Source organism: Salvelinus fontinalis, chromosome 34, assembly GCF_029448725.1.
Source record: "Salvelinus fontinalis isolate EN_2023a chromosome 34, ASM2944872v1, whole genome shotgun sequence".
Lineage (NCBI taxonomy): Eukaryota > Metazoa > Chordata > Actinopteri > Salmoniformes > Salmonidae > Salvelinus > Salvelinus fontinalis.
The window spans coordinates 14,342,632-14,356,294 of NC_074698.1; the positions used below are offsets into that span (position 1 = coordinate 14,342,632).

Sequence of the window (13,663 nt, forward strand, 5' to 3'; positions counted from 1 at the left end):
TAATAGCCTACTGTGGGGAAAAGTTCTGCTATATTGTGGACTTTCATTATAATTCTATGTTGAATCCTAAGGAAAATAAGGACATATCACCCTTGATTAAAAGGTCAAAGTAAAGTGAAGGTAATGTATGCCACATTTGTACTCTGCATACAATACTAGGCAATTAATTTTCACCTCAGGGTCAGTAAATGCAATTATTACATAACAACCTCAATCCCTCCTCTTTTCTCACATGCTCATTTCTCAGTCCCTATGGCAATGCTTGTACCGATTGCTTGTACCCACCCATTCTATGCTATGAGGCTTTTTAACATGAACACTTATATTCATTGATGATGTGCTGCTTTTAATGTCAGTGTGTCCTTTGTTGTGTTTTATTGTGTATTTATTGGTGGTGTTATGTATTGGCTGGTTCAATCAAATGTACCCTTTTGGGGGTTAATAATAATTATTTTATTACATAACCAGGCCCATCTTCTTGCTACATATTGAAAGCCACAAAATTAAATAGAATGTTGTGTCTTTATACTAAATACTGTGTTCAGTAGGCCTACTGTCACTGTGCCAATGCATGGCATTGTCCCCCATGTAATGCAGACACAGAAAAGGATGCAAATAGCTATATAGGACAACGTTTGGAAGTCTACTTTTTGCATGTAGCAATTTGAGGAAGATCGTAGAGCAAGATTACTTGTAAATTAATGTGGTCCACATAATTGCAGCTAAATTAAAAGTTGTCCCACTGAGACGAGACATGCCTCATGTCAGTTAAAAGTGGAATGGACATGATATACACATAGTTAAACTAAGTGATGAGAAAATGTATTCACATTTAGTTTTTTTTCCTGTATTCCATCCTTTTTTTTGGACCATACATAAGTCATGACTCATAAACTGATTACACAATTGGCCTACTAGCTTTTCCATTACATGTGTTGGTTATACAAGCAGAATTATATAACCCAATTTGGAATATATAGCCACCCATTAGATGTTCTAGTATTGGACTATGACTGAGAGGCAAACTTGAAGCACATTCTATAAAAACATAAAATAACGGATGATATTTAAGCAATAATTAAGCATATATGAAAAGCATTTACACTCCTTAGGCCTACTCAGCTCTCTTCACAACCACAATGCTGTATTATTTCATCCAAACCAATCTCAAATATCCCACCTAACCTCAACACACCAGAATTATATGACAATCTCAATTCAAAGGCTTGTTGACAATATGGGAAACAATGTTGGCAAACAGGACATTGCAGTCACAGCACATGAAACAGCTGATCCTGTGACGTAACACTGAAGTTTTTGGGGCATTCCTCTAATTTCAAGTGTGTAGCTGTACCTGACGAAGAGTACATTAGACTATCTGAACATGGCTTTGAATCGAAATCATTCTCAAAACGGAGGAGTTTTGATAAACAACGACGAGAGGTTAGTGAATCATTAATCGCCACGAAACTCACTTTCTAAAGGTAGCTTAGTTAGCTGTTATGGTAATGTTAGCTAGCTAGCAAGATAGCTCCCGTACATAGTGTTAATTAAATCTAGCCAATGTCAGTTAGCTTCTTGGGTTGCTTTTTTCAATCAGCAAGAGCAATTTTGTAGTGCTAACGTCGTTAGCTAGCTAGTTTAATTATTTTTAGCTAACTGTTAGCTATCTATCAGTCAGCAACGTCGTTGTTGTTGGCCTTGCTGGCAGGAAAAGCTACCTAAGTACCAAGTCAGTCAGTCATCATTACGCCTTAGACACGTATTAAAGCTAACGTTAGCTAGATATATTTTCTTACTTTAGTAAAACTAGGTGTAAGTGTAAGCTAGCTAAATAAGTGTGTTTTCCAGGGAGGTAGACACAGCAACCAAGAGAGTGAGCCCGCCCGCCTCTACTACCACCTGAGTCTAAAGTAAACGGTGTGACAGTTTTTTGGAAGTTGATAAAGTAACAGGAAATTAGAAATATACGAATAAAGAACTTTTCATACTAGTTCGATTTGACACATTCTGGAAGTATTAGATTTAACCAACCAACCAGTATGTGAAATGCCAATAGTAGGCCTATGTGAAATGATGTAGACCATACAGAATCCCACTATGTCCCTTGACGCTCGATTCTGCTAGAATTCTACGACAGTATTTGACCTATGGAGGACCTATCATACATACATTGTCTGTAAATTCACTACACATGCCTAAACGGAACATGTATCCTCCACTAGTGTGTTGAGGGAATGCAAGAATGTGGAGCTGTCCTTCAGTGATGTCACCAGCAAGACAGACCTGCTGAGGGGGACCAAGAAAGGGACTGTTTACCTCACTCCATACAGGGTATGTTTATTATCTGACCATGCTGGTCCTGTGTGCCTGTTGGAAGACAATCCTTTTTCTTCTATGAGGTTTAATAGCGGTTGGCATCCAATAAATGTTGCATTACCGTCACCTACTAGACTGGAGAATAACTCCCTTTGCTTAAAAAAATATATACAAAAAAATCTACAAATACCCTACCATCTAACCCTGCACTCACTAAAAACCCACCACCCTGCTCCACTATTTAAATCTATTTAGTCCTACCTCAGGTCAACAGCCTGAAAAGATGGGAAACCACCACTTAACACACCCTGTAACTCTTCTGACGTCAAGTCTCACACACCCAAATACATCTCTGCAGCTACCACCACAATCTAAATTTTATGTGACTTACGTTCCATCCCTGCAGTACAGTTGGTAACCATTGCTATAAATGCTAAAAATCCAATCTTACTGAAACATATCACTTTTTAGCCTATCCCTCTGTACTGGTACAGTTCTACTACATTTACATTACATTTACATTTAAGTCATTTAGCAGACGCTCTTATCCAGAGCGACTTACAAATTGGTGCATTCACCTTATGGCATCCAGTGGAACAGCCACTTTACAACAGTGCATCTAAATATTTTAAGGGGGGGGGGGGGGGTCAGAAGGATTACTTTGTCCTATCCTAGCTATTCCTTAAAGAGGTGGGGTTTCAGGTGTCCCCGGAAGGTGGTGATTGACTCCGCTATCCTGGCGTCGTGAGGGAGTTTGTTCCACCAGTGGGGGGCCAGAGCAGCGAACAGTTTTGACTGTACTACTCACACCACTCCTCTCAGGATCCCTCCCTCTTGACCCATCTTCCTCTACTTTCTTCAGTGCCTTAGCATACGACAACTTCTGCACTACTCTAACCCTGGAAACCTCAACCTGCCTCTCGCAACGAACATTTCTGATCCAGCCCCCCTACAATTAACACATACCACTACTTTCCCCAATGCTACACATTCCTTTGTCTCATGCCCTTCTGCACACTTCTCACACCAAGGAACCTCCCTCCTACACACTGCTGCCACATGCCCATAAGCTTGACACCTGCAACAACGTAATGTATTCGGCACAAAAGCTTTTATGGGGTAACTTATATATCCTAACATCACTTTGTTGGGAAAAGACTCCGCATCAAAACTCAAAATGGGGCCTCCCGAGTGGCGCGGCGGTCACTACACTGCGATGCAGTGCTAGAGGCGTCACTACAGACCCTGGGTTCAATCCCAGGCTGTGACGCAGCTGGTCGCGACCCGGTGACACATGAGGCGGCGCACAATTGGCCTAGCGTCGGTTAGGGAGGGTTTGGCCGGCCGGAAAGCCCTTGTCCCATCGCGCTTCAGTGACTCCTTGTGGTGGGCCGGTCGCCTGCTGGATGGTGTTTCCTCCGACACATTGGTTCGGCTGGCTTCCGGGTTAAGTGAGCAGTGTGTCAAGAAGTAGTGTGGCTTGGCAGGGTCGTGTTTCAGAGAACGCATTGGCTCTCGAACTTCGCCTCTCCTGAGTCCGTAGGGTAGTTGCAGCGATGGGACAAGACTTTAACCACCAAGTGGATATTGAGAAAGAGGGGTAAAAAGTTTTTAAAAAATACAAATAAAAACTAACAAGGACATATGACTCTTCTGTTTCACCACTCACGCCATCCTGTCTGCGTCGCATCAAACGACGAGTATCACAAACTGGAAGACTACCATTGCTCTGCATCCCATCTCATTGCCCTCTTTCTCTCTGTTTGTCCTCATTTCAGTTGGTGTTTGTGTCCAGTAATGTCAAGGACAGCCTGGGGTCTGTGATGTTCCCGTACTACCTGATGAAGGGCTGCAGCATCGAGCAGCCAGTCTTCGCTGCCAATTACATCAGGGGCACAGTGTCTGCTGAGGCTGGGGGTAGGCAGCAGTTTGTTGTCCTCCCATAGCATTCAACACCATCATGAGGAAATAACTGTAGAGCAGGCAAAGTGTTTATGGCCTCCAGTCCCAGGTATGGCCTGATGTGTCCTAGGAATACATGCAGAAGTGGATCAATTACGCAAGGGTGATTTGCCAAGGCCAGAGATGTTCTGAGGCTGACATCAGTCTCTAAACCACAATCTCATTTTACTTTACAATGTCTATGTGTCAAAGTTTTTACCAGCAGCAGTAGTAGTTTTTAGCAGCAGTATTAATTTTTAGCAGCAGTCGTAGAAATTGAAGTGTGACATCTCCTCCAAAGCACTGATTATAATTCAATATCAGACGTGTAATTTAATGCAAAGACAAGTACACAGTGCTCATCAATGTTTTGACACTACTTTCTTTGGATTCAGGAGGCTGGGAAGGCCAGGCTAGCTTCAAGATGTCTTTTTCCAGTGGGGGAGCCATCGAGTTAGGTCAGCACCTCTTCAAACTGGCAACAAATGGTAAGTAATTTCATGACTGCCATGTTTGTCAGTACAGAGCCTATTTGTCATTCAACATACAGTATCTGCTTTACTCAGTTTATATCGTACAATTAAATAATTCATTAAACATGTACATCACTAAAGCATTTCCTAGTAATGCTGTCAAAGTTTGTTATATTTGTTAGGCTACATATTTGTTATACATGTTACTCTTTTAGTCCAGTCTGTATTTTAGGATTAACCCTCAACTTTGTTTTAGCATCTCGTGCCCCTCCTGCTCAAAACGGAGGTGCCTCCTTTGGCTATCCCTCTCCTGGAGTGATGAATGGCTACGGCCCACCACCTGTTCCTCAGAACTACCCGTATGAACCCCCACCCCAGCAGAATGGTTTCTACCAGGCTCCCCCAGGCAACATGGGCTATCCCTACCCTATGGCAGCCGCAGGTGTGTTATTAAAGAACTTTATCATCACTATAAAACTGTTTGTATGTTATGCAGGTTTAGGTCATAATAATTGAGAATCAAATGCTGTGATGCTAGGAGATTTAAGTTTACATTAGAGATTGCCTTAGCACTTAAATATGGAATAATTTTGGATAATGCCTCGATTGTTATGAGTGTATGAATTTTATTGATTGGTGTCAATATTTATAACTACTTCAAGTAAAGATGTGTCCCCAAGGCTCTTATGAGTATTTTGGGTATTCTCTCTTGTGTTGCAGGAATGTACCCATCTGCCCCTGCCTACATGGCCCCACCTCCCCCCTATCCTGGGCCCCCCCAAAACTGGGCTGCTCCCCCTGCAGGTTTGTCTCCCTGTCTCTCTCTGTATGTCTGCATCGCTGCATCTGTCTGATCCCATCAGTCTGCCTCAATATGAAGCACATGACGCATGGCACTGAGAAAGGAGTGCTGATGTCGTAAACGGTACACATCATATTAAAAAGGAGAAACAAACAAAATACCTCTCACCCCTAGTCTCCCTTACCCCATGAAACAACCCAGTTGGCCTGAACTCAGTACGCCTCATTTACATGTCAGTTGTGTGTCTATTTGTGGGTTTTGGAGAATTTAAATAGAGTTGGAAGTGTGCATCATTCTGTCCGGAAGATGTCTTGTCACGAGTATCCTGCTGCAATATACTGTGTTAAGTGTGCTCCATTGTCTCTCCTACTCTACAGTAGCATTTGCTTCTGTATCAGTTACTGTACATGTGCATTATTCTCCCCTCATTTCTCTGTCTCTCCCTGATCCTCAGGTAATGCCAAGGCAGCAGAGGCAGCAGGCAGCGCCTATTTCAACCCCAACAACCCCCACAATGTCTACATGCCCATGGTAAGGGACCTGTTATTCTCTCCATGTCCATTCAGTGCATGCACTTTATGCTGTGTTGACGTTTTTAGTTCAGCGTTTTTAAGATATTCTATCGCTGTTTATTCCCACATAGGAACAGCCTCCTCCCTATGCACCTTCTGCCCCTCCTGCTCCTTACCCAGGCTATCCAGAAAAGAAGAACAACTAAAGCTCAATAACCATCATCCCCTAATAAATGCAACAGCAAATTATTAAGGGGATGATAATTATTAGACTGGAAAGGAAAGTATAAAGTACTACATTGACAAAAAGGCAAGATAATTTTTCTGGCAATTCACACAAGTAATTTTGAGGCACAACAATGTTGGGACATTTTCAAATGATGAATGTTTCCTTTTAATCATGAGTAAAGCTTTATTTCACCCCCTCCCACTCAGTTTATTTTATTTTGACAATTGCCAAGTAAATGGTTATTCACTTAACAGATAAGTATTCAATCTTTTCAGTTATCATGGTCGGCTCTCTCTCCTTCAGTCTGTTAGAATGTGGAACTGTCCTGTACTTAGGGTATCTAACTGCCCTGTTGAGTTGAATTACATGTGATGGGCAGTATGGGGAATATTTACAGCATTTTTTAAATCCAGAGGTTTATTACCAAAATACATTTTATAACAATTTTCGATTAAAATGATGATGCTTATTAACAAAACGATAATTTCTATTCCTACTAGTGTTGTAAAGTATTTTTACATTCACGTTCACAGTAAGTGTTTCCATTGTGTTGGTGCGTGGTTTAAGTTTGTTCCAGAGAGCCTTGAATGAAAGATGAAGTTCCCAGTGCTCTCAATGTACACCATAACTTTCTAGATTATTTCTGGCTTGTTATTGAAGGAAGGAAGTGCATGTTGTTTGAATATGGCAATTGGATGGAGTACTGACATGTACCACTACATATGTGAGATTATTGGTAATGTGCAATGTTCCTAGATCTCACAAATAACTTGTGTTGAGCCTAGAGATGATAACTGGTCACATGAATAACCCATGTCCTAGTCGAACCCTGTATATTGTATTGATGAATGCAAAGCCCGGCTGAAACCAAAACCCTACTCTGTGCAATTGCACAAGTGTGGGGTTACTAGGCCATGTATTTATTTAGCCGCTAGCCCACTACAGTGCGTTCTTGCAGTTGTGACGAATGAACCTGTGAAAACCACTAATTTATTCCTGATTAAACTGAGTTGTAGTGACTAATATATTGACCATATAATTGCTATGTTCTCAGAGTGCATAGAGAGGACATTTTGTACTAGTTTTAGGTTAGAGGTTTGGTTGGTTTTAATTATCTGCTTAAATTAATCAAATGTCTGAAATATCTTGTTTGTAAACCATATTCCTTATTTTGAGTTCTTCATATTGATTCAAAATCTAATAATAAATAAATGTTTATGTAAAACTTATCCAAAACAGTGGTGTACCAGTATTTTAAGCATTCTTTTGTTTGTATAGAACTAAAAAAAGGAAATGTCAGTATTGCACAAAAAATCGTATTAGTAATATCTTGAATAACATATGATACGAAACGCTATCAAATCCTGACGATATCATCACTCCATATTTTCACAGAAAATCACACACTATACAGAGGTATTTCAAAATACAGTTTCAAGAATCATAAGTAACATTACAATTCAAAGACTCCAAATACAAGCACACCAAAACATTCATTACACACAACTGCTGTCTTGAAAGGTTTTCATGTCATCATCACAGAAGGATTAGACATCTCAAATGATAACACTTAAGGAATGACTAATACATTTCTCCTTCATACCCTCCCCACCAACTAATTCATACTAAGGAAAACATTTGACTTTCACTACTTTATGGCTCAATTCCTAGTTTATTTCAAATTCCCTCCCTTGGGAAAAGGAATTGTGCTTTTTAAAACTTAATTTACTTATTGAATACTTAACTGTCATTTTGTTTTTATGGTGTGTGAAGAATCATTTAATTAGACTGCTGAATAGTGATGTGTACAGCCTGATTTAAATGTGCTTTTCTTCCAAGCACTATGAAGCCTGTTTTAAGGGCAGTGTCAACCCCTGGGTGTACAAAATAAGAACTTTGAGTTAATGATGTACCACCTATAACACACAGCGGTACTTTGTGGTTATCTTCTCCTGCCCCTAGGCCACTTAATATCCAGTTACTGATAATGGTTCTGTACTATTGCACTACTTTGGACCAGTAACTATGTAGCCTGCTGCCCATCCCTCCCCTTTTATGACCTTTCAATAGTCTAATACTCTTCTTTGCATCACCTCTCCTTCATTTGCACTGATTTGAAAACAAATCCCCTGTTGAGTTGCCATATTATTTTCACATATCCTATTTTTGGGGGGATAAAGATCAAGATGTGGAGTGATCAGTGAAGACGAAGGAGAGGAAGTGACTATAGTTTGTTATTAAGAGTCGGTCTTAATGCTTCCCTTATGGCTCCTCCTGTAGGAACCACACCTCGTTACGTCGGCCGTAGGGTTTCATTGGCGGGTCGTAGGTGCAGCAGAAGTACTGTTTCCGCTGAAAGGGGGCAGTCTCACCAAGAGTTTTGGTTAGGCGAGAGGCCTCTGCTCGGTACTCAGTCTCCCCTGCGAAGCCTCCAAACTGCCTGTGAAAAGAAAGAGTAGGTGGAAAGGAGAGATAAAGAGGATATGTGATCAAATTTTTGAATATTAAATCTTTTTTATTGTAAAGAATTAAAGAACAAAGTGAGGTGAAGACTGCATGGAGACACCCACAGTGAGTAGACAGTCATGCCGGGTCGATCCTCGATTCTGATGGCACTGTCGATGGGCACAGGGGGACTGACTTGGTAGTTGGTGGGAATCCTGAGGCTAACCACCAAACGGCGTGACATCACACCATCGTCCCTGGGATATACTGTGATGATAACCGGTGCTGTCGTCCCCATTGCCTCCCCTTGGAAAACAAAGATACAGAGGACAGATAGAGGGGATAGCAGACAACTTATTGCAACAGTCTTATTATGTGTGCATCGAGTTCATGGCATCCTCTTAGGCCCAGTTTCAAACTGACCTCTAGCCTCAAACAGAGTAGACACTTCTTCAGTCACCCTTGAAGATCTGAAAGTACTGAATAGGTGCCAGTAACATGGTAATAACACTATCAAATCCTCTGGTAGACTAGGAAGAGTTTTCACCATATTACTTGCTTACATCAATGCAATACTTTCAGATATGCACATTACATCGGTGGCTCAATTCAATCCGTAGCGCTTAAGACCTGCGCTACAGCGGTTAGAGGCAATGTTTCTGCATTCACGGTAAGCTCTGCATATGTCAGCTCAATCAGGAAATTTCCTTCAAATGTCAATCGCGCTATAACGCTGAACTTCAGCGATATGGATTGAGTCGAGCACCTAGATCTTTATGAGCTTAGGGCTCATTAAAGATGTGTCCACATGTGAAGTCCACTGACTGACAGGCCCTGCTCTCTGATTGGCTCACCTTGGTCGTTGCTTCCCCCAATGTACACGAGAAGCTTCCTCACTAGCTCCCCTGTCACCTGGTCAAAGGTCCGCCCCTCTGAGCTTACTGAGGCATACTTTGCACCATCGTACCTCCGCACCTCGTAGCTGACCCCCTCCTGGGGAAGAGAGCGGGAGGCAAAACGTGATTCACCAATGACACACATGTTGACAAACTGTTCAGAGGGAAGGACGCCACACACTACTTGGGGGTTAGAGGGGGGTGGGGCTGGGGGTGCTGTGATTGGCGATATGCAATGGGCAGAATCTGTGCTCACTGATGCCGGTGAAACACTTGGAGTGGAAACTAACAGAGGACAGCCAAATAACCCCAGAAAAGGATCGAGATCAAAAATATTACGCTGATTTGATTCCAGTCCATTCCGGCTCTGCTCTCAGGGCCCCGCAGTGTTTAATGAAGCCTAAAGAGAATAATGGGACAGAGATGCCTGTTCTTACATAAGACCAAACCATAGGCGCCGCACACACACACACACGGCAGAGTGGGGTTAATGCGGTGTGTACACACACTCACTGACTTGCTGCCTGTTCTTATACATGTTATGATGTACTTGTCCTAAGAGGAAGGCTTATGCTGAGAAATATCAACCATTAAATAACAGAGAAATGTTACGTTTCACAATAATCACTCATTCCATAACCAGTCTTGAGTAAATCTGTTCCACTGAAAGGGACCTCAATGAAGGCCACATTTTTGAAAGCACCAATTTTTTTGTTCAGATCCATTCCACTAAGTTATCCCTTGTTTTAAATCACTCACGCTGAATACGAATGCCTGCTACATGACTAGACATATAATGCAATGTAAATACTACATTATGCACTGAAAACACTATTTAAAAGTAGGACTGGATGACAACATAATGATGTTTGTTTCCAATATTAGGGTTGTTTTCCTAAAGAAGTTAAATCTGCTTCGTGTTTTGTTTCCTTGCCACGACACTACAGCTGGTCTAATTGGGATGTCAAGAACTCGTTCATAGTGCTTCTGACTGGGGTTTGGTGTTCATATTGATGAAGGCGTTGTGGCTGCAACCCATCCTTGAGACTGTGGAGTAAATGTAAATGTAAAGCTCATAAGAAATAACTACAGTCAAGATGGGATGACAGTAATGCCATATCTTTAACACGCTTTCTTACTTCACTGCAATTATGCTATGATGTGTCACTGGTGTCAACTGGCCCACTGCATAGTCATTCCCATTGTGTTGTTCCACAATTTTTGTTATTTTGGCTCTGTACTCCAGCACTTTGGATTTGAAATGATACACTGACTATGAGGTTAAAGTGCAGATTGTCTGCTTGAGGGTATTTTCATCCATGTTGGGTGAACCATTTAGATACAGCACTTTTTGTACATAGTCCACAAATTTTAGGGGACCAAAAGAATTGGGACAAATTCACTGATATGTGTATTAAAGTTTTAAAAAGTTAAGTATTTGGAAACATTCTATTCTTATTTACAATAAAATTATCCAAAAGTGCTGGAGTACAGAGCCAAAACAACAACAAAATTCACTGTCCCAATAGTTTGGAGCCCACGGTATATGTCACTGTGACCAACATTAACAGGACATGTAGGTGACATGTTCCAACAGCAATAATTGAAGCTTTGTTCCTGAGTTCAGTCTAAAGGTGCAATTAGCGTGTGTGCTTAGCTGGAATCCTGCAACCTTCGTATATAATTAATCTGTGTCTCAGCTGGGTAGACGTGGGCCATAATTATTGTGGATGTGCTAATATTAGCAATTCATTTCATATTCAACCCGCTCTCTTTCTTTTTCTAACTTTTAAACAAATGGTTTTAATTGGTTTGAATGTCGCGTGAAGTTTGTAAACCTCTCACAAAGAGAAGTTGACATTTCAATCTTCCATGACAACTATGGCCTCTATAACCATTCAGTTGGCTTGGAGTATGAGCCTGTCTTGTGTATCAAGAAATAGACAATGTGCTGTCATTATATAATAAGCATATTGTGCTGTCAACTTGTCCCTCTAATCAAATGTCTTGTCATTACTAAACAATGCATGGTGCCAAGTAAGATCATTTCAGAGGAATTAAAACATTGCGTAAATGATAAATGTAACCACTCTCAAATGCACAGACAGAGAAAGGACACAAGGACTGACCATCCATGATACCAAAATTATAGTTTTAACCATGTTTTGAGGCTATACAGTGTTTGTTTACATTTACGTTGTTTACAAACATTGGGTTGATGGGGTACGACAGTTGAGGATATGACAGTTGAACCAAGCTCATGAGACATTTATTTTATATTCTTCAAGAATCAATGCGTACATATCATTAATTTATAAGTCCAAAAATGGATGTAACTACTAAGGATTCTAGCTTTAAAGCCATCTCCATCTCCGCCATTTGTAATATGAGGGCACACCAAGCTCTGTGTGTGTGTGTGTGTGTGTGTGTGTGTGTGTGTGTGTGTGTGTGTGTGTGTGTGTGTGTGTGTGTGTGTGTGTGTGTGTGTGTGTGTGCGTGTACAGACAGTTCATCTGTATTCAGTTTTAATTAAGAGTGAATGATGTCAGACTCCTCTCAGATTTCCTATGAGCGTGTGTCTGTGTGAGATTTCAGTGTGATCATTTAGTCTCGAGTGAAGTTAACAGATTTAGCACTGACTGACTTCAAAACTGCTAATAGCCTGTCTATCGCCTATTTAATGGCCACATGTGCCTATTGATACAGTGTCTTTTTCCTATTCCTCATACAGTCTTTTTGGTCGTCTGGTTGCATGTTATAGATTGAAGTAGTTCCAGATTCATGATCAGTCTTTTTGTCAGGCCAATGTCTGTAGATGTGTCTGTCAGCTGTATGGTCAGTGTAGCAGTATACACAGTGGTGCCACTACTGAGGTCATAGGGAACACACACAGAGATCTGCCCCCACCCTCTACTGTGAGCTCACAGGTGCCAGGAGGTAAGGTGTAATTAATAATGGTTGGTTTCAAAAGGTCAAACACTTTAAAGGTATTGGCATTACATAACCCTTAAAATCCATAATACACAGGCCTACTGATAATCAAAATAGATTTTTCTTCAGAATCATGGTAGGGTGGGGCCAATAGGCTAGTTTCACTGCAACCAAAGTGAGTAACAAACTAAAAATGTCTTAGAATAAAAAAAGATTTGAATATACTGAAGAGATCTGTCTGTAATGACCAGACAGTTGTTTTATGCACCAAACAAGACGGAGGTGTATACTGGCGCGCGCGATCAAGTGATGCAATGCTTGACTGACAGACACACACACACACACACTCTCTAAAGTTGAAACTGACAGGTCAAGGTGTATCCTACCTTGGTCTCGCTGCTGAGCAATTTGTAGTCCGTTTCTTCGGTGTTCCCGAAAATTGAATTCTTTATCATTCCAAACATCGCGCTCTGGCCAGGTCACCACTCTGCTGCGCGCGTTGTCCCTTTATACAATGTTATGTTGCCGCCTGTGTTTCCTTTGTGAAACAACTTGTTCTTATTTCATAATCTAGCCTACCTTCTTATTTTTGTCCAACTTTTAAAATCACATAAGGAGATTCACTTTTGTACACTCCTTTACTTGATCCTCGGCCTTATTGGATAAGTCAAATCAGAACCTATATCTATTCACGTATTTATATAATATTGTTACCTGGTAGTGCAACTAGGTTGAAATAGTGAATCTAGCTTCTAGCTCACTAGACGAGTTGACGAATTACAGCCATGAATATAAACAACTGTCTCCGCCCTCCCTTCCACGCCTCCACTCCTTTTTTTTTTTATTAACCATTTCCACTTAATATCTAGCCTACTTTTCATTCACTTAACATTAATGATTCCCACCGATTATCATGCACATTATTTCAGGCGGTAACATGATCTAGTTTATTTCATTTGTATTTAGATCTCCACTGCGTAAGATTATACTCGCATTAAACATTCATACACTGAATACTTAATGCAGAGGTGTAGCCTACTATATTTAGTAATACAGAATCGTGATTGAAATGAGAACCTGTCATTCGCTTTTCACATACCACCTCAAAACATACA

The 13,663-nt window shown here is 41.0% G+C and overlaps 2 protein-coding genes across 2 annotated transcripts; one reads left to right on the forward strand and one right to left on the reverse strand.

The window, feature by feature from the left end:
- The first annotated feature begins 1,272 nt into the window (after nucleotides 1-1,272).
- Nucleotides 1,273-7,512, forward strand: LOC129833231 (WW domain-binding protein 2-like). The gene is made up of 8 exons (XM_055897652.1): nucleotides 1,273-1,443; nucleotides 2,226-2,334; nucleotides 4,098-4,236; nucleotides 4,656-4,748; nucleotides 4,990-5,175; nucleotides 5,454-5,537; nucleotides 5,990-6,066; nucleotides 6,179-7,512. Exons 1-8 carry the CDS (start codon nucleotides 1,385-1,387, stop codon nucleotides 6,251-6,253), a joined length of 822 nt encoding a protein of 273 aa, XP_055753627.1. The 5' UTR covers nucleotides 1,273-1,384; the 3' UTR covers nucleotides 6,254-7,512.
- LOC129833232 (heme-binding protein 1-like) lies at nucleotides 6,797-13,366 on the reverse strand. Its single transcript, XM_055897653.1, has 4 exons — nucleotides 12,935-13,366; nucleotides 9,576-9,714; nucleotides 8,847-9,027; nucleotides 6,797-8,716 (listed from the first exon to the last, which is right to left on the reverse strand). Exons 1-4 carry the CDS (start codon nucleotides 13,010-13,012, stop codon nucleotides 8,539-8,541), a joined length of 576 nt encoding a protein of 191 aa, XP_055753628.1. The 5' UTR covers nucleotides 13,013-13,366; the 3' UTR covers nucleotides 6,797-8,538.
- Nucleotides 13,367-13,663: the final 297 nt, after the last annotated feature.